Source organism: Jatropha curcas, chromosome 7, assembly GCF_041381405.1.
Source record: "Jatropha curcas cultivar XTBG-Jc1 chromosome 7, XTBG_Jcur_1.0, whole genome shotgun sequence".
Taxonomy (NCBI): Eukaryota; Viridiplantae; Streptophyta; class Magnoliopsida; order Malpighiales; family Euphorbiaceae; genus Jatropha; species Jatropha curcas.
Window position 1 is genome coordinate 28269680 of NC_143157.1, and position 27584 is coordinate 28297263.

Here is a 27584-nt window from a genome sequence, read left to right on the forward strand (position 1 = left end):
GTGTTTAGAAAATAATGATTAGAGTATGGATCTATTGTTAAATTATATATACATTTATTACTAAAAATACTTCAACACGTGAAATAAACAAAGTTAGTATTATTGTTGCATATATTAACAAATTTCATAACTTTACATTAATATTAATGTAAAAAGGATTACTAAGAAAAACTCAAACAAAATTACGATTGAACTATATTAAATTTTATTTTTTTAATTTATATAAAATTAAAGTAGTCTTATTATTGAGATTGAAAATACGCAAGAATTAAAACAATTAAAATTACATATTGATTGCAATCTAGAGTATGTAAATGGCTTTTTTCTAGAGTGAACTTTTTATTTTCCAACCACGTACATACTATCACAAATCTTATTTTAGTTTAACTCCCATTTGTGTTAATAAAATCCTATTAATGCGGTTAATTACAATTTTACTTAATTTTTCCAAGTATACAATTGTATTAATCATTAACTTATCTATTTTTTTATATTATAAACCGACACATATAATTTTTTAAAATTAACATTGATAACACATAGTTTTTTTAAATTACCGTTGACAGCAATAATAATCACTTCGTTGATAGAAATACACATTAAATCAGAATAAGATAAAAAACTTAAAATACTAAGAAAAAATAAATAACACTATAATTTAGAAAATAACAAAATAAAGAAACAAAATATTATGGAAGGGGACGGTTAATTTTCCATATTTTCACGGCGGGATTGAACGTTAGCCGTTTTTTACAGAAGCGGAAAGCAGGTGCGCGGTGTTTGCCCTTGCAGAACCGGGAAATAACGCGGCCGTTTTAACTCCGACAATTCAATTTTTCCACCGGAAAAGAAAACAAAAGAAAAAGAAAAAGAAAAAGAAAAGGAAAAGAAAAAGAGAAGGAAAATCACAAAAGTTACACGAAACTTGCGAAATAAAATTTCCTTTGTAAATTTCCAAAATACCCCTGATCCATCCATTTCTCATCCTACTTGAAAATTTTAATGTCTGAATTCTGAGTAGCCTCTCCTTCTGTCGGTCTATCTCAATCTCTGTGCGTGATGGAGCCAGAGAGGAACCAAGATCATGGTCTTCCCGAGAGGAAGGGGCAGAAGCGGAAACTAGAGGAGGAGATCGAAGAGGAGCAGCGAGAGATCTCGGCAGCTGTCCCCTTCGGCGATGCGCGGCAAGCGCTGCTATACGAGGTGGCTGCACAGGTTAATATCCTCAACACGACCTTCTCATGGAACGAGGCCGATCGAGCTGCTGCAAAACGCGCTACTCACGTCCTTGCGGAGTTCGCCAAAAACGGTATCTCCTATCCCTCTCTGCTTCTTGTTTGTTCTCTCTCTTTCATTTTTTTTTTTTTTTTGAATCTACAAACTGTAAGTTTCGACACTGAAATTAAGATCTCTATTTATATGCCAGTGTTTTTTTGCATGTATTGCTTACAAATTGAGATAAGTTATGTTTGGTGGTTATTGTTCTTTAGAGGAATTAGTGAACGTAATTGTTGAAGGAGGTGCAGTTCCAGCTCTCGTTAAGCATCTTCAAGCTCCACCATCTAGCGAAGCTGACCGTAATCAAAAGCCGTTTGAGCACGAGGTTGAGAAGGGGAGTGCTTTTGCGCTAGGTCTGCTTGCTGTGAAGGTCATTTAGCTATATTTTCCTTTCGTGCCTATTATTTTATTTGGCGTTTTGATACTTGTCTGTAGCGTGTCATTTTCCACTTTCTGTCCGGTTAAGTTTAGTTCGACTGGAACTTACCTTCTGTTCAATGATTATGCTATGAGCTCGTGATGTTGGTTGTCTATCAATTAGAGTGTTATGTTAGTTTTTACAAAGAGAATGTTTATATAAGCATGGCATAATGGAGCTGGACTTAGTATTTTTTTGTATGTGGTAGGAAACCTTGTTATTTCAGTGAATGAAACTGTTAATGTTGTTTCACTTGCTTCAAGAAAGTTCTAGTTGCTGATGGCATGCGTTCATTTACTTGCTGTAGTATTTATTTGCCAGAATATTACATGAATAACATCTGCTATTATGATACAGTAATTCCATAACTCAATCCAAGAAACACAAAGCAAAGGTGGCATATCAAATGCATTTTGTAACTCAACTTGATATTTTCTTCAGATATACTCTAAACATGATCTGATTAAAACCTGCCTTCCCCCTATCCTATATCTTATATATTCTTATATCTTTTTTTTTTACAGCCAGAGCATCAGCAACTCATAGTTGACACTGGGGCGTTGTCGCATCTTGTGGACCTGTTGAAGAGGCACAAGGATGGTTTGAGTTCTCGGGCTGTGAATAGTGTAATTAGAAGGGCTGCTGATGCTATTACCAATCTTGCTCATGAGAACAGCAACATTAAGACTCGTGTTAGGTTTGCTTGTTTTAGTGTCATTTTATCTTAACTTTGCATTATCACTATGTTCTTCTTATATTCATTGCTATTGGAGATACAGGATGGAAGGTGGTGTTCCACCTCTAGTTGAATTGCTTGAATTTGCTGATACAAAGGTTCAAAGAGCAGCTGCTGGGGCTCTACGAACTCTGGCTTTTAAGAATGATGAGAATAAAAAGCAGGTCATACATTTTCTGTAAGATGAACTTTTGCACAGTTAGTTTTAGTATTAGTAAATGATATGAAATGTTTGTTTTGCAGATTGTTGAATGCAATGCTCTTCCAACTCTCATTCTAATGCTACGATCTGAGGATGCTGCTATACACTATGAAGCAGTAGGATATTTTCAGAGTTCATATATGTTACTAATTTTGAATTATATATTGTCTTGGAACTTTGTTTTTGTAGTTCAGAATAGCTTTAGCATAAAGTAATTTCTCATTTTCTCAGGTTGGTGTGATTGGAAATCTTGTGCATTCATCCCCAAACATAAAGAAAGAAGTCCTTGCTGCTGGTGCTCTGCAACCTGTTATTGGTTTGCTTAGGTTTGTATAAATCCTGTATTCTCAGCATCCTTGAATTATCTTTCCACTGGTTTTAGCAGAGGATGAACATTCATTTTGTGAAATTTTTGTCCAGATTTTATTTTTCTTGGCAACTTGTTATTTCTTTTTTCTACCATGAAGATTTTTTCCTTAATTTTTCTTCTTGCAATTTCTTACTTATTACTTGGGAACAGCTCCTGCTGCTCTGAGAGCCAGAGAGAAGCTGCTTTGTTGCTTGGACAATTTGCTGCAACGGACTCTGATTGCAAGGTAGACTCAAGCTTGGCCTTAAAATATCATCCATTTTATACATCCAATTGTTTAGAAAACCTGTGAATAAATAAATATCATCCATTTTATACATCCATGAACTTTCACTGTTGTTAAACCCCCATCCCCTAAATTTTTTTCTGCTTTAGATTATAAAAGTGATCTATTCTTAGGTGCACATTGTACAAAGGGGTGCAGTTCAACCTTTGATAGAGATGCTACAGTCCCCTGATGTACAACTGAGGGAAATGTCAGCTTTTGCATTGGGGAGGTTGGCACAGGTTACTATTTCTTTATCTCTGTTGCATGCTTAAACTCTAGAGATCCTAATGACATTATGAAATTGGCATTGCATTCCTAGAGATGGATATTCATTTATTTAATTTAATTTTCCCACTAGTGAATACTTTATTAATACATTTTTACTAAAAAATTCTGGTATGTTTTATTATTATGAAGGCCAAATGAACTTTGCGTGCCTTGCTTTAGAGGCTTCTTGCATACTTCACTCGCTTACTAAATTCAAATTGGACACAATTATCTTCAATAATAAAGTTTATGACTACAGTTGACGACAAAATCGAAAATTTTGTCCGTGATTTTGGGTCATTTGTCCCATTATAAATTATAAATTGACTGTTTTCTTTGTCTATTTAGGTGAATTAAATGATTCTGATTCTAAAACTAAATGATCTTTGCTTGATCTAACATAGTCTTCTTCTAGATACTCTTTGCATTATTATGTGGTTATTATGATCTGAACCAGGAGCATTTTCTTGTGTCTTTTTCTTTTTCCTTAACTGCTCATCAATTTACTTGAATACGAGTTTTTACAAATATTTGAACTGTGCTTCTGAGCTTATAATTTTTTGCGAAGACTTAATCAGGCTCTAGAAAATGCTTAAACGAGTTCAATAGGTAATCTGATGAATTTCAGTTGGTTCCCTTGAATATGTTGGTTGGCATTTCTCAGCAGCTTGCTGTTTTAATTTAATAAAAATGGAGAACTTAAGAGATGATGTTTCAATTGAGCGCACTTCTGATTGGATGGTTCTTTTTTCTTATGTTATTCTTATTCCTCCTTTTTTTTTTTTTTTTTTTGATTTCAGGACTCACACAACCAAGCTGGTATAGCTCACAATGGTGGCTTAGTTCCGTTACTGAAGCTTTTGGACTCAAAAAATGGATCTCTTCAACATAATGCTGCATTTGCTCTATATGGTCTTGCAGATAATGAGGTGAGAGCAGTAGATTATGAGTTCTTATGAACTTAAGGATCCCTGCCAAAATGCTATTTAGATTGACCCTTTTAACTTTTTTAACTTGATACCATCTTATTGTATTCGTTCATTTTTCCTATAGGATAACGTGTCCGATTTTATTAGGGTGGGAGGTGTTCAGAAGCTTCAGGATGGAGAGTTTATTGTTCAAGTATGTTCACTAGACATTTCATTGTTCAACAGCCTGTTACATATACTCACCTTTATATGCCTATATTATAGTACTTAATATACGTGGTAGCTTGAAATCATGAATTCATCTAGAAATTAGATGTTAACCAACTAATTGCTCTTTTTTCTGGACCTACGATGATCAATATACAATTAATAATCACACCTGCAGGCGACAAAAGATTGTGTATCCAAGACTTTGAAAAGATTAGAGGAAAAAATTCATGGACGAGTGCGTTATCTCCTCTCTCTTCCCCTGCACTCTCTCTATTATCTCTGGCATTTCTTGTCTGCAGAAACTGTACTAGTGTTTTTCTTTTCTTCAAATTTAATTTTAATCCTTAAATTTGTAATCAACAAATTTCTTCTGTAGGTTTTAAACCATTTATTATATCTAATGCGTGTAGCAGAGAAGGCTGTCCAACGGCGTGTTGCTTTAGCTCTTGCACATCTTTGTTCCCCAGATGATCAGAGAACCATATTTGTTGACAACAATGGCATGTTATATTCTTTTTAATCTTGCCAGTTCTAAATTTCAAGAAAAAACTATTATTAATTTGGAGTATTTGTTTGCTTTAGATTACCATACTTGTTTGAGATGGCTGATAATTTTTCTAATGCAGGATTGGAGTTACTTCTGGGGCTTCTTGGCTCTACAAACTTAAAACAACAACTTGATGGAGCTGTAGCTCTCTACAAGTTGGCAAATAAAGCAATGACTCTTTCTCCTGTGGATGCTGCCCCCCCTTCTCCAACACAAAAGGTGTGCTTCATGTCTAAAACCAGTTATCTTATTCTACTCAGTTTGTCACTGATAATCATTAGTCTTCAGTGTACCAATTTAATTTTTGTGATTGTAGACATCCCTGAATTTGTTTCCAGTTTTTGTGTTTTGACTTTTGATGGAAAAATTCCAGATAGAAAAAGCAAACATTTGGAGACTTGGCATATAACGGTTCAATTAATTCATTTTTTTCACCTTTGAGGTCCTTCCGTAATTTCATTTGACAAATGCTAGATTTTTTTTTTTTTTTTTTTTTTATTATTTCTATATTTACTTTTAAACAATATATTTCATTTTATTGCTCATGATCAAGTTGAGAGGTTTATGTGCAGAACTGCTTTTTTGATTTTGTTTTGAAATACTGTGAAATAGGCGGTGAAATTTATGCTTGTTTTACTACTTATATCTTTTAAATTATTATTTGAATAACCTCCATATAAAATTTATTTCTGAGCATGTTAAATACATATAGGACATTTTTCACACTTGATTTATTAGACTATTTTTTGGTATTTTCTGCTTGACCATTGATTTAAAATATGATAAGGATGTAAATTCCTAGACTTTTTTTATTTGATATTGGAAATTCATGTCTTTATGATAACATCTCTCTTCTCATGCAGGTATATTTAGGAGAGCAGTACGTGAACAATGCTACATTGTCAGATGTCACCTTTCTAGTTGAAGGTTGTAGATAAAAAGTTTTGGGTATTTAAAGCTGTGGTACTTGTTTAGAATTATAATTTTCTAAATCTTGCTATTTTTGTATGAGATTTATCGACATGAATGAACCCTTACCAAAATAATATTAATCGTATACTGCAGGTAGACGGTTCTATGCACATAGAATTTGCCTACTTGCTTCTTCAGATGCATTTCGTGCAATGTTCGATGGAGGTTACAGGGTGAGCATACTTGTCAGTCTTGTTATATTTGCCATTCACCAAACACTCACTTGGAGCTTTGTAAGGGTTGGGTCCAATAAGGGTGAAAGAGATGTTGGAGCTTTGTGAGGGTTGAGTCCAATAAGGGTGAAAGAGATGGTTGCTTTTTGTCTGCTTAAAGTACTGGTCTGAATTTGTTCAACTGAAAATATATTGACCTCTGTTTCTGATAATATGGAGGTTACTATTTTTTGTTACTATCCTTTATTCTTTCATCGTGAATCTCAGTGTCAGTATTGCTGATAGGGTTTTTCCTTTGAGCAGTTCTTATGTTCTTTGCATGGAATAATTAGGATAGCATGACTTTCATATATGCATTTTATTTATTTTTCTTGGTATGTGTTACAGGAGAAGGATGCAAGGGACATTGAAATTCCAAACATTAGATGGGAGGTTTTTGAGTTAATGATGAGGTTTGATGAGTTAAAAAGTTCGCAATTTCTTCAAAGTAAGTTCTCCAGATTGATTATTTGACGAGTTATATTTTTTGCAGATTTATATACACAGGATCAATAGATATTTCATTAGATATCGCACAAGATCTCCTTAGGGCTGCAGACCAGTATCTGTTGGAGGGGCTCAAGCGACTCTGTGAGTATACCATAGCACAGGTGAGCTATTGAGGTTAATTTATATATTTGTGCATGTGATCCCTGTTCTGCTTCCAAGTTGAAAATGAAAATCTGATTATTGTTCTATTAAATTTTTCCTCCCTTTTTTAGGATATATCCCTGGAAAATGTTGCAAGCATGTATGAACTTTCGGAAGCTTTCCATGCTATTTCATTAAGACACACCTGCATTTTGTTTATCTTGGAGCAGTTTGATAAATTAAATGCTAAGCCCAGGTACATAGCCCCCTTAATCCGCCATTTTCTTGTTTGCCTTAAAACTTGGCTGTGAGCAAGTGTTTTTTCTCTCGGACTTGACATGGTACCATTACGTGAAACAGTCCTCTAACCTGTGAAGGAGAATGGCAAAATTTGTGTGTGTGTGCGCGCGCGTGTTAAGTGCCCTAGCGTAGGATCTGGATCTGGTCATAGGCCTTCCAATGGAGAAATCTTCTAAAGCCGAGGCCTTGGAATTGCCCTTATTCTTGTTTCTGCCTGTGATGGTCTTCCAATGGAGAAATCTTCTTAGGCCAGGCCTTGGAATTGCCTTTATTCTTGTTGAATAAAGAAATAAGAACTCGTTAAGAGGGGTTCTCCATCTCAGGACTCGTTAGGGTAAAGAGAGATTCTTTTATCTCGTTAATTAATAGAAATCTTGCTCGAGTCTTTATTGAATTAAAATGTGCCTCTTATATAAGAGAGGCTTACAGCAGAGAATGAATTATAATAAAAATAGAAGTTTCTACTAATTGGGAATCCTACTACTAAAAGGAATTATAATAAAATTAAGACTTCCTATTAACAAGGATCTTTCTTATAGAAAGAAACAAACTCGAGCAATAATAATAACATAAAAATACTAAATAATAAGGAATTGCTGCATCAATTCTGCACGTCACGTGCCGCGCATGTCTTAAATATTTTCTGTCCACAAATGGGTCTATAACAGTGTGATTTATTTCTTAGGATTAGTGCAGTTGTTTCTTTATTATTATGATCTAACTTCACTCAAACTCCTTATGGTGGTGGAAATTTATTTGTATGTTCAAATTTGCAGGCACTCTCATTTGATCCAGCGGATTATACCTGAGATTCGCAATTACTTTACCAAAGCACTTACCAAATCTAACCCTCATAACTTGCGGCTGTAGATGGCTGGTATTTGATTCTTGATGTCTAACTAGATAATGTTGTACAGAAAGTGGTAGATCTCATTGGTGTCTCTAGCCATTTGACGGACCTTGCAGTCTGGTTAATATGGCTTATAATCATCCCTGGTGCTGGAGTGCTGTTGCGTCATGGTATCCATTGTAACGCCATTTCCATTTTCTTGGATGTTTGACGGGGTATGGTCTTCGCCAACATTATTCTTTTCTTGTATTGTTATGTATCCTATGACTCTTTTAGCGAGTTGGCATTCGGTGAGAAGAGTTGATTTCTTGGAAAATTTGGGGCAGAATTTCAGCCCCATAATCTAATCGTTTTTCTCATGGACTGGGGTCATTGAATATATTTCAGCCCTAGAAAGCATTGCTTTATGTGAAGGGAAATTGCCAAAAAAAAAAAAAAAAAAAAAAAAGGCTCCGAGCGCACAAATTGCGTTTTGATCCTTTTTTTTTTTTGTAAATTGTAATTTAGCTACAGAGGTTCATATGTGATTTACTGTTACATTATCTTTCCCCATCTTGCCAACACGAATTTGATAGGAGCCGACCATTCTCAATACTTCATACATTGGACAGGTCCATTTCGTATTGATAAAAAATTGTGCAGGTCAAGATAAAAGGGTGCATGAGTACTAGTTTATCACATTTTCGATTGGTGCTATTTTTGACAAAAATCATTTATATAGTTAATATCAGAATTATCAACTACACAAGAACTGCAATCAAGCTAATATGTGGCGTGCATATTAACGCTTTACTTGAAGGAAGATATGATAGTCTTAATAGCGGATGGTGATGGGTCCGTCAACAAGTGTTTCTTGGCCACTGATAGATCCTTCAAGGATGCATTAAAATTTGGGGTCTCCATTTCGTATCCCGGTTGAGTGGTAATTGATTAGGCCAGAACAAAACGCTGGAGCGTTTAAATAGAAACATTAAATGCAAACAAATAGTGAAGGAAATGCATTATTAAATGGGAATGATGTGACTGGCCGAAAAAAACAAAAGCGACCACTTCTTTCCAGGGTACAGTAAAGATCTTCAAGGTTGTATAGAAATCCTTTTTCACAGAGCATGGTTCAAGAATATTATTGTAGTCTTATCTTCATAAAACAGCAATTATTTTCATGTTTTGAGGCGAAGGTGGATGTGGATGATCGGTGGTTGGGTTCCCTTTTGCTTTCATTAAATTATCCTTCCCTCACCATCCATACGAACCGTAAGTGTATTTAAACAGCCTCGTGAAATCCACCACAAACTCTGCAATCTCCCAACTATAGATTGCTTAGCCACAAATCCATAATCAATCCTTGTATTTGCTCTGTATTTCAAGATTTCTTCACTAGCATAATAAAAGCTTATAAATGGATTCCACCGGCAAGGAACTGAAGGAAGTGGCTGCTGAAGTAGTACCTTTCATTCGGGTTTTCAAGGATGGATCCGTGGAGCGATTAACGGTATCTTCAATCGTGCCTCCATTTCAAGATCTAGAAACCGGAGTCTTATCCAAAGACATCATCATCTCAAAAGACCCGCCAATTTCAGCCAGACTTTACCTTCCAAACCTAACCGAACCAAACCAGAAACAGAAACTCCCTATCTTGGTCTATTTCCACGGCGGAGGCTTTTGCATCGATTCCGCATTCTCTCTAAACGAAACCAAGTACATGAACAGCTTAGTTTCACAAGCCAAAGTCGTTGCTATCTCAGTGGAATACAGGCTAGCCCCTGAACACCCTCTCCCCGTTGCTTATCACGATTGCTGGGCCGCCTTGCGATGGGTAGCATCACACTCTGCAGAAGAAAATACAGAGCCATGGATATCAAATCACGGCGATTTTAGTAGACTCTTTGTTGGAGGAGATAGTGCAGGAGCTAACATTGCTCATAATATAGCGATGCGAGCTAGCAACGAAGCTTTGCCTGGAAATGTTAAGATCTTGGGTTCTTACTTTACGCATCCTTATTTTTGGGGCTCAAAGCCAATAGGATCAGAGTATACTGAAGAACGTGAGAAACGGCCGGCGTATATGATTTGGAATATCGTCTATCCGTCGGCACCAGGTGGCATTGATAATCCGATGATGAATCCGATTGGTCCAGATGCTCCAAGCTTGGCTGGACTAGGGTGTTCGAGATTGTTCATCAGTGTCGCTGAAAATGATACGTTGAGAGATAGGGGTTTTTTGTATTACAATGCAGTGAAGAAAAGTGGATGGGGAGGGGAAATAGAAATTCATGAGGTAGAAGGAGAGGTTCATGCTTTTCATATTCGGAATTGTGACACAGAGAATGCCAAGAATTTGATCAAACACTTGGCTTCTTTTCTTAGTAAGAGAGTGTTATAACTTATATGTGTCAACGAAGGAATAACATTAATTTTCTGTTTTCTTTTTAATTTTATTAATTCTGTTAATTTGGTTGGAATCTGAATCTGATAACTGTCATTGTAAAATCACTGGTTATTACGAAGCATTTGATCTTAGGATAATTTCCTTTACACTTTGTCAAGGAAGGTTTTAAGGAGATGAAAGAAAGAAAGAAAGAAAGAAAATAAATGGAGAATATAAAAGAAGGAAAATATTCTTCAAAGAATTTATTTTCCTTTAATTGTTTGGATAAAATCTTTTCAAGGAGGAAAATAAAATTGTTCTACAAAAAATGAAATTACATTTGTATTAAGAAATATGTTCAAAGGAATAGTTTAATTAGTAAGTTTTTAGAATTGCTTTTCATTTTCATTACAGGAAGAACAAAGTAGAATTTTTTTTTATAAAGAAATTTATATTTATTCTTATTTTTTTTATTGAGACAAATCATAAATCGTGGTAGAAACATTTTGCTTAAATTGGGGGAGATTGATTGCTGGCTACCTTGTAAAAGGGCACATGGAAAAACTTATTTTTCCCTTCATGTTTTTGCGCGCTCTCTAAAACAGGCCAAACAATTTAGTTTTTCCTTTTTTTTTTTTTTTTTTTTAAATACAGATAATCTAATTTTTATTCCTCTACTCGGTAAATTGATGAAAATTCTTATAATCAGTGGTCTCGCTTCCCTCAAAGTTCAACTAGATCATATCCGATTGCAAGAATCTAGTTTTTATATCAAATAAAAAAAGGAAATAAAATGATTACCACTTTGGAATTGAAATTTCACAATCTAATTACAACTCTAAGCCCTTTAATCTCATAAAATATGAACAACCTTTCAAGGCACTTAAATTCAGAGCTTTGAAAATTTAGATTTCTCTCTTAAACTATGATATATAGGTGTAGCTGTAATCAGAATTAAAATTTGAACAACCTTTCAAGGCACCAAAATTGCAGTCTACTTAACTGCAGTTCTGTCTGTCTTGTACCTAACATTCAAAACTACAGTATTATATAGAAACTAGATCATCAACTATTGTTCAATCTCTTCCCTACATTCCCATTTAGTTGATAGCTTATTCATATACTCTTTGATGGCCTCCATTAATAAGGAAGTAGCTGGAGAGCTTCTCCCTTTCCTTAGAGTTTTCAAAGATGGATCAGTAGAGCGATTAATGGGAGCTCCAATAGTCCCTCCATCACCTGATCAAGACCCGGAAACTGAAGTCTCATCAAAAGACATCAGCATCTCGCAACACCCACCAATCTCTGCAAGACTTTATCTCCCAAAACTCTCTCAATCTGATGACCAAAAAAAACTCCCCATTTTAGTATACTTCCATGGCGGAGCGTTCTGCATTGAGTCTGCTTTCTCTTTAACCGAAACCAAATACATGAACAACTTAGTTTCTTTAGCCAAAGTCATTGCCATCTCAGTAGAGTACAGATTAGCCCCTGAACATCCTCTTCCTACTGCTTATGAAGATTGCTGGTTTGCTCTTCAATGGGTTACATCGCATGACAATAAAGAGCCATGGATATCTAACCATGGCGATTTTGACAGATTCTTTATTGGAGGAGATAGTGCAGGAGCTAATATTGCTCATAATATGGCAATGCGAATTGGGACTGAAGGCTTGAATAATAATATTAAGCTTTTAGGTACTTATCTCACACATCCTTACTTTTGGGGTTCAAAGCCAGTAGGATCAGAACCTGTTGTGGACCGTGAGCAGCTCGTGCCATATAGGGTGTGGTCATTTCTATATGAATCAGCAGCTGGTGGTATTGATAATCCAATGATGAATCCTGTTGTTGAAGGAGGTCCAAGCTTGGCAAAACTGGGAGGTTCTCGTTTACTGGTTAGTGTTGCTGAAAAGGATGAGTTGAGGGAGAGAGGTGTTTTGTATTATAATTTAATGAAAGAAAGTGGGTGGAAAGGAGAGGTGGAGTTTATCGAAGTGGAAGGAGAAGATCATGCCTTTCATATTTTGAACTTTGAAACAGAGAAGGCCAAGAACTTGATCAAACGCTTGGCTTCGTTTCTACAGAAGTGAATCAGTGAAACTTTTCTTGTAGCCTCTCGTAGTCTACAGATGAACTTCTAACGATGGCTTTGGCCCAATAACAGGGCTAACGCCACAAGATTATCTAACAAAAGGAAGCTTATTTCCATTGTCTAAGTTGGCGAGCAAGTTCACTTTGTGCACCCATTATCTTCTTGATCCTCCAGAAGGAAGTTCTGTTTGGCCTTTACTGATCTTGTTTGGGGGTTTCATACACTGGATTATGTTTATAATCTTTAGAGCTTAGCTCTCTTTTCTTGCCAGAAAAAAAAAAAGCTTGTTTCCTCCAGAAAATTCGAAAAAATGGTGTGAAATAAAAAAGTTTATTTGACAATTTTGACATAGAGTGCGAAAAAAAATATAACAATTGTCGTCTTTTTTTTTTTTTTTTTTTAATTTCCCCACGCTTATTATTTGTACGTGAAAATATCTAATTTTAGTTTTTATGGATTGTTATACTTACATTGTTATAATTTCGATAAACTATTTATTTAAATTTTTTTAGCTTTAGTTTGGGTGGTGATAATTAATTAAAATTCTCTTAAACAAAAACTATAGATTCCAATTTAAAATTTAATAAGGATAAATAAAATCAATTTAGACACAATAGAGGGCCGACAATGAAAGCCCAATTTACAGTTGAAGTAAGGTGAGGACTAATATAGGATAGTGAAATGAAATGTTATGCGAGGAGCAAAGTGAGTGGGACTTTTTCGTAATCACACGTTATGTTATAATTAGTTAATTTTCAGTTGAAAGGAATATTTCTGAGGTTGTACACCATAATTTAGATTATGGATTTTATTTTTTCAGATCAGTTCTTTTACTTTTAAAAATAAATGATGATTAATTAAATTTGTGAATCGTTAAAATAGATAAAAACTGAATAATTAGTGTAAGTATTAAAAAAAAAAAAACTAAATGCACTTTTTCCATTATACAATGATAATCACCGCGACGACGCAGTAAAAATAAGTTGGATATTATTAATGGATAATTTTAAAAGCCAAAATACATTATTTTAGGTAGCTATCAATCTATCAATCCTTCAAACCAAATCCAAGCAAGCAAGCTGGCTTTCCATTTTCAGTCGAAAACCTTTTCCCTCCACTCTCTCTTAGTATATAAAGTCTGTCGTCGCTCTTCTCTTCTTTGGTCTGTTTTCTGATTTTAGATATCAGAGAGCTCTGTTTTCAAAGCCACACGGAATCGCAAAGAAGGATATTAAGCAGGTGCTCATTTCATTTTCCCCTCTCTCTTTCTCTCTCCCTGTCGATTATTGGATGTTTCTGAAATTTCTAGGGTTTTGCGCATAATTAAACTGTGAAATGTGAAGTTGTACCCGTAGATCTGCTGCTTTTGGAGCTTTTTTTTAATGATTTTAATATTGCATTTTCTCACTGCATTAGTTCTTGTGCGTTCTAGTTTTCTTTTTCTTTTTTTTTTTTTCTTTTTTTTTTATCGGTTTGTACGATTGTTTAGCTGAACAATAGCATGAAATGAGTTTCAATGCTTGCTTCTGTTTATATGGTTGAATGCGGAGGTAGATGTTTAGCTGAACAATAGCATGAAATGAGTTTCAATGCTTGCTTCTGTTTATATGGTTGAATGCGGAGGTAGATGTTTATAAATTTATTGAGTGTCAGATTTTATGGAATTTGTCTCATAGGTGAAGGTAGCAGTGCGATAAAATTTATAGTGGTATAGCACTGCTTTCAAAGGAATACTGAACCACTTTGTTCCAGTAGCTGTCTAAAAGGTAATAATGTGTTTTCAAAAAGAAATTTGGTTGGTAGAAAGGGAGTTTGCAGAGTAAATATGTGGCAGTAATTTTCCTTGAACTAATAATGAGTGTTAGTGGAATTGTTAGGTTTTAGGAAGCAACCCTCCACTAAGTGTGATTGATTATGTTTTCAAAAGTCTTTTATTTGGAGTTATTTAGAGGCATAGGGAGAGAATATCCTCATAATCATATTACTCCTATATTGCATTTTGTGTTTGACCCATTTGAACAAAATCACGGAGAGATTTGCTTAACCCCTTGTTTGGTTGTCTAGGACTAGAATATTCTTGGAGTGAATTAGTGAAATAATATATATATATATATATATATATTCTTTGTATCTGTTATGTTTCTGAAATGATTTTACTTCTCTTCTTATTAGATATTTCAAATATTTTAAGTGCTTTACCAGAATTTTGATAATCAGATAGACCTAGCATCTTATTACTGCTGTTGAGGCTAAGGATCCATGTAACTGACCCCAACTAGGTTGGGGATAAGTTCTATTTGACTTGAGTTGAGCTATTATCTTAGGGTCTCTATAACAATTTTCATCTTTCTTTCTCCTCCCATATTTGGTTGAAGTGAAAGTGCTAACGTATTTGCAGCCTCATTTGCAGGCTTCTTTGCAATGGATGCTACAACACTGAAGTCACAACACCGCCCTTTTTCAATTAAACTATGGCCACCTAGCCAAAACACAAGGCAATTGCTCGTGACACGTATTACAGGAAATCTCACCACAAAGTCAAGTTTCACTCAGAGGTATGGCACTCTGAGCAAAGAGGAGGCTGAGGAGAACGCTAGAAGAATTGAAGATGTTGCTTTTGTCACAGCAAACCAACATTATGAAATGGAGCCAGATGGTGATGGAGGTTCTGCTGTACAGCTTTATGCAAAGGAAAGCAGTAAGCTAATTTTGGAAGTTCTCAAGAGAGGCCCGGCACGAAAGGAGGACGGAGAAGTCCCAGTGCCTGCAGAGGTTGCTATATCACGTGATACTGTTTTTGATATATCAAAAGGGCCACGAGCTTTTATTGAGGCAGAGGAGGCTGAGGATATTCTAAAACCATTAAAGGAGCCAGGAAATTCATACACTAAGATATGCTTTAGTAATAGAAGCTTTGGTATAGAAGCAGCCCATGTTGCGGAGCCCGTTTTGGCTTCCATGAAGGATCAGTTGAAGGATGTTGATTTGTCGGATTTCATTGCTGGTAGACCAGAGACAGAAGCTCTTGAAGTTATGAATATCTTTTCTGCTGCTCTGGAAGGTAGCATTTTGAAGTCCTTGGACCTTTCAAACAATGCCTTGGGTGAGAAAGGTGTGAGAGCCTTTGGGGCACTCCTTAAATCACAGAGTTGCTTAGAGGAACTTTATCTAATGAATGACGGTATTTCTGAGGAAGCTGCACGGGCAGTTTGTGAATTGATTCCATCAACAGAGAAGCTTAGGATCCTTCATTTCCATAATAATATGACAGGAGATCAAGGGGCACTTTCCATTGCTGAAGTTGTGAAACGTTCTCCGTTACTAGAAGATTTTCGATGTTCCTCTACAAGGATAGGTGCAGAAGGAGGAATTGCCTTGTCAGAAGCACTTGAGACCTGCACTCAGTTGAAGAAACTTGACCTGCGAGACAACATGTTTGGTGTAGAAGCTGGAGTTGCTTCGAGTAAAGCTATTTCCAAGAATACAGGGTTGACTGAGGTTTATCTGAGTTATCTCAACTTGGAAAATGAGGGTGCTGTTGCCATAGTCAATTCGCTGAAGGAATCGGCCCCTGCGCTTGAAGTACTGGATATGGCTGGGAATGAAATAACAGCTGAAGCTGCTCCTGCTATATCTGCTTGTATAGCAATGAAGCAGAATCTAACCAAGTTGAACTTCGCTGAAAATGAGTTGAAGGATGAAGGTGCTATCCAGATTAGCAGGGCCTTGGAAGAAGGCCATCTTGAATTGAAGGAAGTTGATATGAGCATCAACTCCTTAGGAAGGGCTGGGGCTCGGGTCTTGGGACAAGTGGTGGTGCAGAAGCCTGAGTTTAAATTGCTGACAATCAATGGGAATTTTATCTCCAATGAAGGCATTGATGAGCTGAAGAAAATGTTTAAGAAATTCCCTGACATGCTTGGGCCCTTGGATGAGAATGATCCTGAAGGATGTGATGAAGATGAAGAATCTGGAGAGGGTGATGATGATGAGCATGACTTGGAATCCAAACTGGAGAACCTTGAAGTTAATGGAGAGGATTAGTGTTTCTCTTATTATGAAGGACCATTCGTAGATTCAATTGCAGTGGAGGATGATTAATGCAGGAGACATTCACAGTGTATTGTATGTTCTTTACAATCTTAAAATGCTGACCAGAGCTGTGGCTCAGTTTGCTGTGATTGGAACTGAAGCATTTTCCATCGGTAGGGCAGGTTTACTGCAAACTTTTCCATCCTCCGTTTTCCATTACCTATTTATCTCATCTGGACTTTGTAGGATAAGATTCTGTAGTGCATTACTAAAATAATGCTAATACTTCTTTTTTAAGTTTCTTTTGCATTAATGCATTATTGACTTCCTGCTGTTGGTTGATTTTTTTAAGTGTATTACATTAGCCTTGGACCGATTTTTCTCGGTTACAACTTACTACGTGCTAGTTATTTTAAGACGACTAGAACTATGGCATTGATATTTTATTCCGAGTCAATTATTCTCTCTACCCAATTTTCTTCACTTTTCCGGTTAGAATCAGTATGGCTTCTCTGATACCGTACCAATTGGTGCTTCATTTGTCACCAGATGCATGATTTTTGATAACTCTCTTCGGTGAGTTCATCACAAATTTCATTTAATTAATTAATTAATTAATTATTGCTCGTTAATTTTTAAAGAATCAATAAAATACTGATGTCCACATGCTGCTGCTATTTCTGGACGAGGGGTAAAACCTTGATGTGTTTTAATGTACTTGCTACTGCCAGGTAGGCATCCAACTTCAAAAAAATTGGCCCTTGAAAAGCCAGAATAAAAATCAAAGGCACAGTTGATGAATTAGGAAAGCATAACATTCTAGCTAAAATTACAGTAGGATAAATAGAAGATTGCCACAGCTTTGCATTCCTCGTCTAATCTGAAGCAGTCCCTATGGAAAGCCAATAGAAACAAGGAGGGGAGCATTTCATAAATTGGTTAATGTTACATCAGCTTCTGACTTGTGCAGGCGAAGTTGCAGATGCTTGAACAGAAATGAAGTGGGCCTCATCGAGGAGCAACCAGTTGGACAGGTGATTTCTCAGGCCACCGGTCATTCAAGCTTCATGTGCAACAGATCATGGAATTTTATTAGTAACTCAAACCCAGCCATTTCCTCTTCCATTGGAATTATACCCTCTGGAATCAGATGATGAACTTTGGACTGCATATCTAGACCTCTTCTTCTTATGGGTATTCCATGAAAATACGTGCCCACTCCAATTGCTTCCTCTGATAACTTGATGTTGAGATTTTTCTACACCCTGATATTCAGGGGTCTCAGTAACTGCTCCATCAGGCTTGGATCTCCTTGGGGCTGAACCAAAAGTATCCTCACTTGTCCCGTCGCTTGCTGTAGGCATGATTTCATTCCTCAATCCCATAGCTTTTTTGTCTGTTCCTGCACTAGTACTAGCTGATTCATTGCCCTCAGACGGAGGATGGTCCCGTCTCCTTCCTTTAATCGATAGCTTTGATACATCTTGACCGCTTTCCACAGCCTTCATCCATTGTAAATCGCTCAATGTATCAGCATAAGTTACCTCCTTCCTCCTCCGCTTTCCTAAGACAGCAGTATTATTGGGATCAAACCCTTTGGGTTTATCTTCCTTATCAGGCGCAGGATATGCCCATTCAGGTACCTCATGTTCTTCCATGAGACGAGATCTATAATTCTCTTTTTGCCTTCTCTCCTTATCCATCTCCTCAAAAATTCGGAACTCTTCTGGCGATCTGGCTGCAAGGCGGTTAATTTCTCTTTCACTTGGTACATCTGTTCCAAGTGAGCTTGTTCCTCTGCGCATGATCTCTTCCAACATCTCCCTTCTGTCCTGAGCTGCACAGGTAATGATGGATCCACCTCAATCAAGTGCTCAATTCATCCGAAAAATTAAAAAAAGGGACCTAACAGGCAATAGCTGATGAAAATTTCTAATAAATTGAATGAATGACATTAGTATACCTGTGGAAGTTGTGTTAAAAAGTCCTGCCTGTATAACTTTGGCATCAATTCCCATCTTCTGTTTTGCACGTTCCAAAATTACCTCTTCTATTGATCCAACACTAACCAACACAAAGACCCTAACTTCCTTCTTTTGTCCAATACGATGTGCACGATCTTCTGCTTGTTGGTCCATTTGAGGATTCCAATCACTATCAAATATTATTACCGTGTCAGCTGTTTGTAAATTCAACCCAAGCCCTCCAGCACGAGTGCTCAAGAGAAACATGAAGTAAGGAGAGTCTGGAGCATTGAATTGCTTCAGCAATGTTCCTCTCTCCTCAGTTTTTGTTGACCCATCAAGTCTAAGATATTTATAATCATGCAGTTGCAAATAAATTTCAAGAATGTCCATAAGACGGGTCATTTGTGAGAAAAGCAGCACTCTGTGGTCAGTTGCTCGAAGTTTTGGTAGTAAACGATCAAGTAGTTCAAACTTTCCAGAAGCTCTCATGATTTCTTCTCTACGCCACATATTATATTCTCCAACAAAAAGGTATGGGTGATTACAACACTTTCTGAGCTGCATGGACAGGTTCTGTAGACTTCTTGATTTCCCAGTGCCTGCAAATTTAGTTTATAGTAGGTTAGTTTCAATGAATTGGCAATTTCCCATGGCACTTGATCATATATAACTCATTGACAAATAGCAGATATCAGCAGTACAAACCAGTATGTAGACCAACTCTGCCCATTTCAGTAACTTGTTGGTAGTAAACTTTCTGCCATGCTGACATATCACATTTCAGAATAACTTGGGATTTCCCAGGAAGGTATTTCTCCACTTCATCTTTTTTCCTTCTCAATATAAATGGTCTGATAACCTGAGAATCAAAGAGATAAATAAGAAACAGGATGTCCTACGAGAACAACGAAGACTTCTAAAAAGTCACAAGAATCACCTACATGATGCAGACGCCGAATGATCAACAACTGCTCTTCATCAGTAAGAGAAACGTCACCTCTATCTGCAAAAGGAGCATTGAACCACTCCTCAAAGTTCTGAACTGAATTGAAAATATTTGGAAGGAGAAAATTAAGCAGGGACCATAATTCCTGTAAGCTATTCTGGATTGGAGTTCCAGTTAGTAGAAGTCTACGCTGAATCTGGTAGCTGCAACAAGTTAAAATTCAATCAGAAAGCCTTATTCGCACTCTTTAAAGACATGCCAAAACTTTACAGCCAAATCTATAAAAGAAAGGAACAACCACGTCACAGTTAAGTAAGAAGCATTTTAACATTAGACCCAAAGTAGTCCGACCTTTCCCCGGACCTGCATAGCAGGAGATTCATGCCCAGGCTGCCCTTTTTAATCTTATCAAGTGAAAAAAAGAAAATAAAAAATAAAAAATTAAAAAACATTATAATCTGCCTGCAACTTGCAACGCAAAGAGTGGTTTTGTCCTAAAGACTAGACTGCCTGTGACACAATTAAGCTCTACAGATGAGGTAAAGAGGAAACAACAAAAGCTGGCTTAGATAGAGTAGGTATCATCATTGGAGAAGACATGGAACTTTAAACAAAAGCACAATATTACAGTTGTGCATGGTGAAAAGAAAAAGAACGACACAGAAAGAGAACCAAAAATAACTAGATGACCAAAAGGAAAGCTCTTCACAACAAGTTTACATTTTAAATGCAAAATAAAGCAGGCTTGTGCAAAGAAGCACTGTACCCAGAGACAAGAGTTCGCGCAAGAGCACACTCGTGATTCTTTAATCGATGCCCTTCATCAACGATCATGTAATGCCAGGGTATTTTTTTCAAAAATGCTTTATCTCTCATGATTAGATCATAGTGTGTGATTAGCACATCAAAATTTCCATCTCTTGATAACTGTTCTCTTAATGCCTTTCTTTCATCTAGACGTCCATCATAAAGAATAGCTTTAATCCTGCACAAAGGGAAAAAGTATTAGCTACTACAGACTAAATACTACAAGGCATACATGTGTGCACACAATGTGTAGACACCCAAAGAAAGACAAAATGTATACAGGCACACCCCAAGGGATTCTAAAATGTAAAATCAAGGAATGCTTTCCACATACTCATCCTCGGGAATCCAAGTTGAGAATTCAGTGATCCAATTGGGTAGTACAGCCTTTGGAGCCACTATCAAGTGCGGCCCAGAAACACCTTTTTTCTCCTTCAGATATGCAATCAATGAAATAGTTTGTATTGTTTTTCCCAACCCCATCTCATCTGCTAAAATTCCATTCAAATTGTTGTTGAACAAAGAAAGCATCCATTGAAGCCCTTCTAATTGGTATGTCCTTAATCGTCCACCTTGAAGCATGGCTGGCTGCTCAGTTACCTATATTACAATATAAATTAGTTAGATCTGTTTGTTGCCAACAGTTCATAGATGCAAGCACCAGAAAATATTTACATAACAAAAGAAGGCTGGTCTTCTCAGTTCAAGCTACGTGACAAGGGTGAGTAAGCTCAAGCAGATACTAGAAGGGTTTCCCATTAATTTCACCTAATACCCAGTTATGGCAGTTTAGGATTTTTATTCTATGGAACACAAGTGACATTGAGGTTCGTTTATATGCTTTTGTAGGCAGTATCCATATTGATTATGGGATAAGTAAATGTTAATTTCAATTTTTATAAATGGCTGAATTTGTAACAGCAACATAGCATCTTCTACAGTTTGCTGCAAAGCGAGGGTTTTGTAGTAATTTAACAAGCCTGTATCTTATAGGAACTTTTACGTCTTAATTTTCATTTTCTTAAATTCCAAACAAATTCTTTAGCATTTACTAGAAGTTCTGGATTTAGGCTCCAAATAAAAGAACAAGAAAGAGCCTTAGGTTAAATCATTCTTTTGTTTGAAAATGAAATGATGCAGAAAAAAAGGCTGCACTGTTTACCTGCTCCTGAATTGAATGAATAGCTGAGTTATACTGCCTCTGACCTTCAAGTAAATCACTATTGTCATCATTGCGATCAGAGTCAATGATGTCTGCATCTTCCTCAGGTGTATCCCCTGGGCTTTCGTTCCTTGAAGGATCCAACTCGGGAGAATCAGTTTCCGAATCTTTTAAGGGTTCAATACCATCTGAAGGCTTTGCATCTTTCTGACGCTGAACTGCAGCCCCCAAATTAACTAGGAGCTTATTTGTTTCTTCAAGAAGCATTGTAAGTCGTTCATTTTTGCTCTCCTTTACTAATCTCATATAAGCTTCTTGATCATCAGCCTTCAAGGCTTGGAACCTCAGTTTTTCAGCCCGAGTAGCACGTTGCCTTTGCCTCCCATGCCATGCCTACAGCACCAGTAAAAGGTCCGTTTGCAATATGATATGCCAAATAGAAATGATCAATCGAGCTAATAAAAAATCATCACATATACTGTCTTCTGGCAATGAGAACATATGTCTCAAAGAAGTTGTATAAAGTTGCTTCTTTTAGCTGTATGACTATCGTTAGATATAAGGAAGATCCACAAATACCTATAGAATTTGTAATTATTATATAATTCCATTAACCAAGTGATACCTAGGATATGACAGCATTAATAAGGATGCTAAAGATTATAAATTGTTTCTATTTTTATTTTTCTCATTCTTAGTTTTGTTTTATTTTATGGGTTAATGGGACACATATCCTCAATGTCCAAGACTATAAGAGTATATAAGCTTCTAATTTATTTGTCAGAAGTATCATATCATATACTTTCCTTTAAGTTCAAATATATATATAAGCACGAAATGAAACATAAAGAAGGGAAAAACAAAGAGGCAACACCTGGACACCGTCATTCCTTTGCTTCCTACGTTTAAGGGAAGCCTGAACTTGCAATTGGAATTCCCGGACTGTATTAAGTATTTCAGTAAAAAATTTTCTTTTTCTAGTCTCTATATGGTTCCTTTCTTCTTCTTCTAACCTTGAAAGCCTCTGCACAAATAAATTTTCGTCACTTCAGCATCACACAACATATAACTGCATGTTTTTTTTTTTTTTCCTTTCAAATTATGTAATAAATCTAATTATTCAAGGCTTACTGCTAGAATTGCAGTATAGGATCAATTGATGAGGTGGGGCAGAGATTCCACCATCTAAAATCTAGAGGCCCAGATTTGCAATTTTTTTCTTTTAGATGTAAAGATGTGCATAAAAAAGAAAAGGAAGAACAAGAAGAAAACAAAATAACCTCTGCATCCCGTTTCTTTCTGAATTGATCATCAGCTTCTGTAGCAAAAGCATCTCCCACACCATATAAAGGGCGTCGCAATCTCATCATACCCCAGTCAAACAATTGCTTATCAGGAGATGTACAATTCAAGCGAAGCCAATACTCTGAACTCACTTCAGATCGTACTTTCTTTTGCAGCTCTGCAAGCTGCCAGAAAAAAGGTCCTTGCCCACAAGGACAAAACAAATGTCATCCCTCAACTCACAAATGAAACAAATGAGCATAATCATCCAATAAACATCAGGCAGAAAAGCTTCTTTAGCAGCAAATCTACTAAAATACAAAAAGAGAAATTAGTCCCTCATAATTTAGATAAATTCAGTTTACTTCACAGGCCTTTGAAAACTTATCCATGAAATCAATCCAAGAATTAGAATTTAGTTCATGACGAATTATCACCCAATCAGTCAATAAAACTCATGAAGAAGTATCATTCCACAATAAAACCACTAAATGATGTCTTCTCATCAATTCGGATGAAAGCTTTCACTCTCTCAACTAAAAACTTACGGGCAAGCACAAACTTGACATACTTTTTACCGGCAACTTTAACAAAATCAAGTTTACCTTTAGTCCATAAAGTTCAAGTAAGCACTTCGTCTGCAGGTCCTCACCTCTGGTTGAAGGCAGTTCTGGCACAAAACATAAATAATTTCAGTAAACCTTTCCAGAGAATTCTTTTTGTTTTAAATCACAACCTAACTTAATCTAAAAAGATCCTTCGAGAAATAAGGAAATTAGCCTACCTTACTGGAAAAAGTATCATAACAAAACAATTGGGACTCAACTGTAAACAGCTACAGATTTCTAAATCTTTTACCTAAACAAGCATTAATACTACCGTTGCTTAATCATAAAAACAGAAACATGCATACAGAATGATTAAGATATTAAGAATTCCCCTAATTAAGCTGAATGATTCACTAGGAAAAGATTTTTTAAGAAAGATGACCTTCCAGTTCATGTACGCGATGAAGAATATGGCCTTGATATCGTTTTTCCCTTGATTCCATCAACAAAGAACCTGACATGCAATTAGACCTTTGCTTTGATAGTGCATCCTCAAATTCCATCATCAAATCTCCCCCAACCAGGATCCCATGGTTATCCTGCTGCACCAATATTTAATCAACATTCAACGAGAAATTCAAACTGCTAGATTTTCACAGGCAAATTCCCACTCAAATAAAATATTGTTCAATTGAGTCTGGAAAAATGTTTGGAATTTCACTGCAAAATGTTACCACAAACTCCATGCTTAATTAATCTCATCTAAAATTCATTCCACACCAGGAAAAAATTCAGCAAACAAGGACGCTTCACCTTAATAAGGGACGAGTTCCTTCATAAACTATTCTCTCCATTTCATTAAATTTGACACTTCTTGGCTTTTTTCTTGTTCCATTTATATGACACTTTTAGAAAATAACGATAGCATTAGTTATTTTATTTTAACTTTAACATTGTCTAAATATCTTTACTAAACTTTCTCTCTCTTAGTTACGGAAAATTAATAAAAGGGACTCTAGTCAATTATCTTTTTTTTTTTTTTTCTAAATTGAGATGATTCAATTACTTCTTAATTTTTGTGTACAGTTAGAAAGTGTCAAATTTAATGAAAGGGAGGGAGTACTAAATAACATCAAGAACAAACAGAAAGGTCGAACAAGTACCAAAAGTTTTTAAGGAACCCAAAAGAGAAAAAAAAAAAAAAAAAAAAAGCTTTATAAGCTTAATAACTGCACGGATATTAGAATCAAATGCACCACTTAAATACATAGCAGCTAGTTAACAAATGCAAAGAACGAATAAGAGCCATCAAGCACGAAGGAACCTAACCTCTCACAAACGCTCCTAATTGCATGAATTCAATTGAGAATATTACAATGGCAAGAACTAATGAGCAGACAAGAAAAGAAAAGATAACAAGAACTGATGCACAGATAAACCCCAATCCAAAATTCCCAAATTCCCAAGAACCTATTATCCCCAACAACCCTAACCTCAAAACTCGCCTCACAGGAAAACAAAAATCGAGAACCAAAATCTTAAATTTCTCACAAAAACACGGAAGTCGAAGACCTGAAACATACAATTCAGATAAGGGTACCCTAATTACGCAGCCCAACTCTTCAAATTCACAAATCCATCCAAACTCGACTTCAAAACCCCTTCAATCAACAAATCTCAGCACAAAAAAAAAAAAAAAAAAAAAAAAAAAAAAAAAAAAAAAAAAGCAAAAGGTTATCTCAAGAAGACGTACCAATCCGCTCTCACCATGGGCCGCACTGCCAAGACTGCCATTGTCGGCATTTTGATCATCAGAATAGATAGAGCGGACGGTATTGAAGAGGTCAGGAGGAAGAGGGAGGTCACGAGACACGAAGTTAAGGGCACAGATCAGAGACTGTGTCTTGACTAAGTGGTCTGAAGAGGTTTGTGGCTCCTGGTGGTGTTGGTTTTGGTGATGGTCTTGCTGAGCCACCATGGCGGGAATGATTTCAACGGTCTTTTCCCGTAACCGTTATTGTTTTGAATAGGAAGGATTTATAAAGGATAAATAAACAAAGACTACAAACACTGGCTGAGTGGCTGGTTGGTTCACTCTTTATAATTCGCTTCTATCTTTCGCTTTGCCAAAAACCTTCTCTTCGGCGTTTCTCTCTCTTTTGGTCGTGTTAAGGGAGAGAGAGTGGGCGTCGAATTTACGAGTGGGGTTTTATTTCTTTATATTTGTTTCTAACCAAACACGCCTTTACTTTTTTTTAAGATGCCAAAAATACCCCCACTACTAGCCTTTGAAATATAATTTCAAATCTATATATATTTGAGTGTGAAAGAGATGATTCTAAATATTATTAATTAATAAATTTACTTTTTATCTAATAATATTATTATTACCATATATAGTTTTTTTTTAAGGATAAGAGTCCAAGATGAAGAAAATTATAAGAGATGAATATGATGAAATGTAATACGATATAATCGATTCATTTCTAATATAATATTTATATTGGATATTTAATTATATTACATTACATTTTATTACAACTCAACTAATTACTTTTCAAATTTATTTAAATTTTTTAGATGTTAATAAATTTAGGAAAGAAACTTTTAATTTGGAATTAAAATTTACTAGGATAAAAATATTACAAATCCAATCTTATACGAGAATAAGTTTATTCGTCATTAGATTTATTTCAATATAATTTTAAAATCTAATAATAAATGAGCCCGTTCTATCTTTTGATTTGAATTTCGGATAGTTTAAGGTGTAAATATGTAATAATAGCAATATGAATAAAAATAATTTTGTATTCTAATATAAAATTTCTGATTTGATATTCTATTTCATAAAAAATTAAAAGAAGATTATTCTTGCATATAAAGAAGCTTATTTTACAGTTGATTGCAGGAACCTCAGGTTGGGATTGCCGAGACCTTGAAGGAAGGAGTGCGAGTTCGAGTTGCTTCACTCTCTTCTGGTTGTTTTGGCACATTCCAGAGCAGCACGCCACCGCCATAGCATAATAATAGCAGGTTGTGTGTGAAACGCTGAACCTGCGAAATGAGGCAAATTAAAATGGCAATTCCAGATAAGAATGAGAAGGCATTTGGATACCAAAAAAGGCCATGGCTTTTTATCACTATGATCGCCTGTCTACATATGGACCGTTGATCATCTTTCCAATTATGAAAGCCTAGAACCTTCAAAACAAGTTGTTCTTCGAGAAGATTGTAGTTTTCTCTTATTGATACTACCGGCGGCGGAACCAGAAAAAATAATTAGAGGGAAAAAAAAATTTAAATTTAGAGGGATAATATCGAAAAAAAATATTATTTTATAGATAAAAAGTAAAATTATAAAATATATATTTATAATATTCCTCTCTAAATCATTCTTTTCAGAGTAAAAAATGACAATCTATATATTCATATCCACTGTCTGATGACCTAATGTATAAAAAATAACAACTATAGAAGAATTAATGCACATTTTTATGCTTACACGTGTTAAATTTTGGAAAGAATAGAAGCTAATATATTTATATCCACTCTCTAATGATCTAATAAACTGTAAATAACAGTTTCAATACATATTTATGTGCTTACACGTGGTAAATCGGTTCACTTAAGAACGTTAACGCTTCCCAAATTCCAAGATTCACTGCCCGAATCAATTTTTCATAGCAGAAAAATGGAAGCCAAATGAAAGCTGATTTATTATATCACAAATTGATGATTCGACATACTATAAATAACAGTTACGCAAGAATTTAATACATATTTATATGCTTAAATGTACTAAACCACTTCACTTTAGTATATTAATGTTTCCTTAAACGACAACATCCTCTTTACAAATCAATTTTTTCGGAGTAAAAAGAATAAAAATTGACATATTTATATTTACGGTCCGGTGACCTAATATAACATAAATAATACTAAGTATATAAAATTCAATATATAAATGCTTAGTTATAGTAAAGTGATTTCATTTAATTTGAGTATGTTATTTAATACATATTTATGTGCTTACACATTATAAACCGTTTCATTTGAGTATATTAATGTTTTCCGGAATTACAACATTCTCTTTCTAAATCAATTTTTTCAAAGCAAAAAAAAATGAAAGTAGACATATTTATTCACGGCATGGTGACGTAATATACCATAAATAATAAGTAAATAAAATTCAATATATATGCTTATTTGTAAAAAAACCGATTCA

General features: G+C 35.6%; 5 protein-coding genes across 11 annotated transcripts; 4 read left to right on the plus strand and 1 right to left on the minus strand.

Annotated features, from left to right (window-relative positions):
- The first annotated feature begins 865 nt into the window (after positions 1 to 865).
- Positions 866 to 8509, plus strand: ARIA (ARM repeat protein interacting with ABF2). 3 transcript variants are annotated; one of them, XM_037638002.2, is made up of 19 exons: positions 871 to 1309; positions 1491 to 1648; positions 2221 to 2393; positions 2476 to 2596; positions 2676 to 2750; positions 2866 to 2960; positions 3155 to 3230; positions 3404 to 3511; positions 4340 to 4468; positions 4593 to 4661; positions 4854 to 4913; positions 5055 to 5178; positions 5305 to 5444; positions 6089 to 6152; positions 6291 to 6370; positions 6758 to 6822; positions 6903 to 7020; positions 7132 to 7256; positions 7361 to 7768. In XM_037638002.2, the coding sequence occupies exons 1-19, from the start codon at positions 1060 to 1062 to the stop codon at positions 7416 to 7418; spliced, it is 2088 nt and encodes a 695-aa protein (XP_037493930.1). In that variant the 5' UTR covers positions 871 to 1059; the 3' UTR covers positions 7419 to 7768. The 3 variants fall into 3 exon arrangements, with proteins under 3 accessions (XP_037493932.1, XP_037493930.1, XP_012069582.1); XM_012214192.4 differs by lacking the exon at positions 7361 to 7768 and adding an exon at positions 8077 to 8509 and having other exon boundaries at positions 877 to 1309; XM_037638004.2 differs by lacking the exons at positions 7132 to 7256; positions 7361 to 7768 and adding an exon at positions 8077 to 8509 and having other exon boundaries at positions 866 to 1309.
- A 135-nt stretch (positions 8510 to 8644) lies between these two features.
- LOC105631953 (2-hydroxyisoflavanone dehydratase) lies at positions 8645 to 10583 on the plus strand. The gene has a single exon (XM_012214191.4). It carries the CDS (start codon positions 9550 to 9552, stop codon positions 10531 to 10533), a length of 984 nt encoding a protein of 327 aa, XP_012069581.1. The 5' UTR covers positions 8645 to 9549; the 3' UTR covers positions 10534 to 10583.
- Positions 10584 to 11596: 1013 nt separating this feature from the next.
- LOC105631952 (2-hydroxyisoflavanone dehydratase) lies at positions 11597 to 12954 on the plus strand. Its single transcript, XM_012214190.4, has one exon. The coding sequence runs from the start codon at positions 11649 to 11651 to the stop codon at positions 12609 to 12611; it is 963 nt and encodes a 320-aa protein (XP_012069580.1). The 5' UTR covers positions 11597 to 11648; the 3' UTR covers positions 12612 to 12954.
- Positions 12955 to 13641: 687 nt separating this feature from the next.
- Positions 13642 to 16942, plus strand: RANGAP2 (RAN GTPase activating protein 2). Of its 4 annotated transcripts, none has more exons than XM_020678538.3 (3): positions 13642 to 13852; positions 14290 to 14379; positions 15012 to 16942. In XM_020678538.3, the coding sequence occupies exon 3, from the start codon at positions 15035 to 15037 to the stop codon at positions 16655 to 16657; it is 1623 nt and encodes a 540-aa protein (XP_020534197.1). In that variant the 5' UTR covers positions 13642 to 13852; positions 14290 to 14379; positions 15012 to 15034; the 3' UTR covers positions 16658 to 16942. The 4 variants fall into 4 exon arrangements, with proteins under 4 accessions (XP_020534197.1, XP_020534196.1, XP_012069576.1 ...); XM_020678537.3 differs by having other exon boundaries at positions 15024 to 16942; XM_012214186.4 differs by lacking the exon at positions 14290 to 14379.
- Positions 16943 to 17350: 408 nt separating this feature from the next.
- Positions 17351 to 25669, minus strand: CHR23 (homeotic protein regulator). 2 transcript variants are annotated; one of them, XM_020678487.3, is made up of 12 exons: positions 25113 to 25669; positions 23802 to 23958; positions 23417 to 23481; positions 22808 to 22996; positions 22402 to 22551; positions 21528 to 21920; positions 20700 to 20965; positions 20325 to 20543; positions 19554 to 19761; positions 19318 to 19471; positions 18609 to 19211; positions 17351 to 18482 (listed from the first exon to the last, which is right to left on the minus strand). In XM_020678487.3, the coding sequence occupies exons 1-12, from the start codon at positions 25335 to 25337 to the stop codon at positions 17746 to 17748; spliced, it is 3366 nt and encodes a 1121-aa protein (XP_020534146.1). In that variant the 5' UTR covers positions 25338 to 25669; the 3' UTR covers positions 17351 to 17745. The 2 variants fall into 2 exon arrangements, with proteins under 2 accessions (XP_020534146.1, XP_012069573.1); XM_012214183.4 differs by having other exon boundaries at positions 23802 to 23961.
- Positions 25670 to 27584: the final 1915 nt, after the last annotated feature.

What these genes read in the sequence shown, in the direction of transcription:
- ARIA (XM_012214192.4), top strand. Translation starts at nt 1,060, where the DNA reads ATGGAGCCAGAGAGGAACCAAGATCATGGTCTTCCCGAGAGGAAGGGG. An exon ending in CAACGGACTCTGATTGCAAG is followed by an intron (nt 3,231 to 3,403) that starts GTAGACTCAAGC and finishes ATCTATTCTTAG; the next exon opens with GTGCACATTGTACAAAGGGG. An exon ending in AAATTAAATGCTAAGCCCAG is followed by an intron (nt 7,257 to 8,076) that starts GTACATAGCCCC and finishes TCAAATTTGCAG; the next exon opens with GCACTCTCATTTGATCCAGC.
- LOC105631953 (XM_012214191.4), top strand. Translation starts at nt 9,550, where the DNA reads ATGGATTCCACCGGCAAGGAACTGAAGGAAGTGGCTGCTGAAGTAGTA.
- LOC105631952 (XM_012214190.4), top strand. Translation starts at nt 11,649, where the DNA reads ATGGCCTCCATTAATAAGGAAGTAGCTGGAGAGCTTCTCCCTTTCCTT.
- RANGAP2 (XM_020678538.3), top strand. Translation starts at nt 15,035, where the DNA reads ATGGATGCTACAACACTGAAGTCACAACACCGCCCTTTTTCAATTAAA.
- CHR23 (XM_012214183.4), bottom strand. Translation starts at nt 25,337, where the DNA reads ATGGTGGCTCAGCAAGACCATCACCAAAACCAACACCACCAGGAGCCA. An exon ending in TCGCGTACATGAACTGGAAG is followed by an intron (nt 23,482 to 23,801) that starts GTCATCTTTCTT and finishes GTTTTGTGCCAG; the next exon opens with AACTGCCTTCAACCAGAGGT. An exon ending in TTGAACTTTATGGACTAAAG is followed by an intron (nt 22,997 to 23,416) that starts GTAAACTTGATT and finishes TTTTTCTGGCAG; the next exon opens with CTTGCAGAGCTGCAAAAGAA.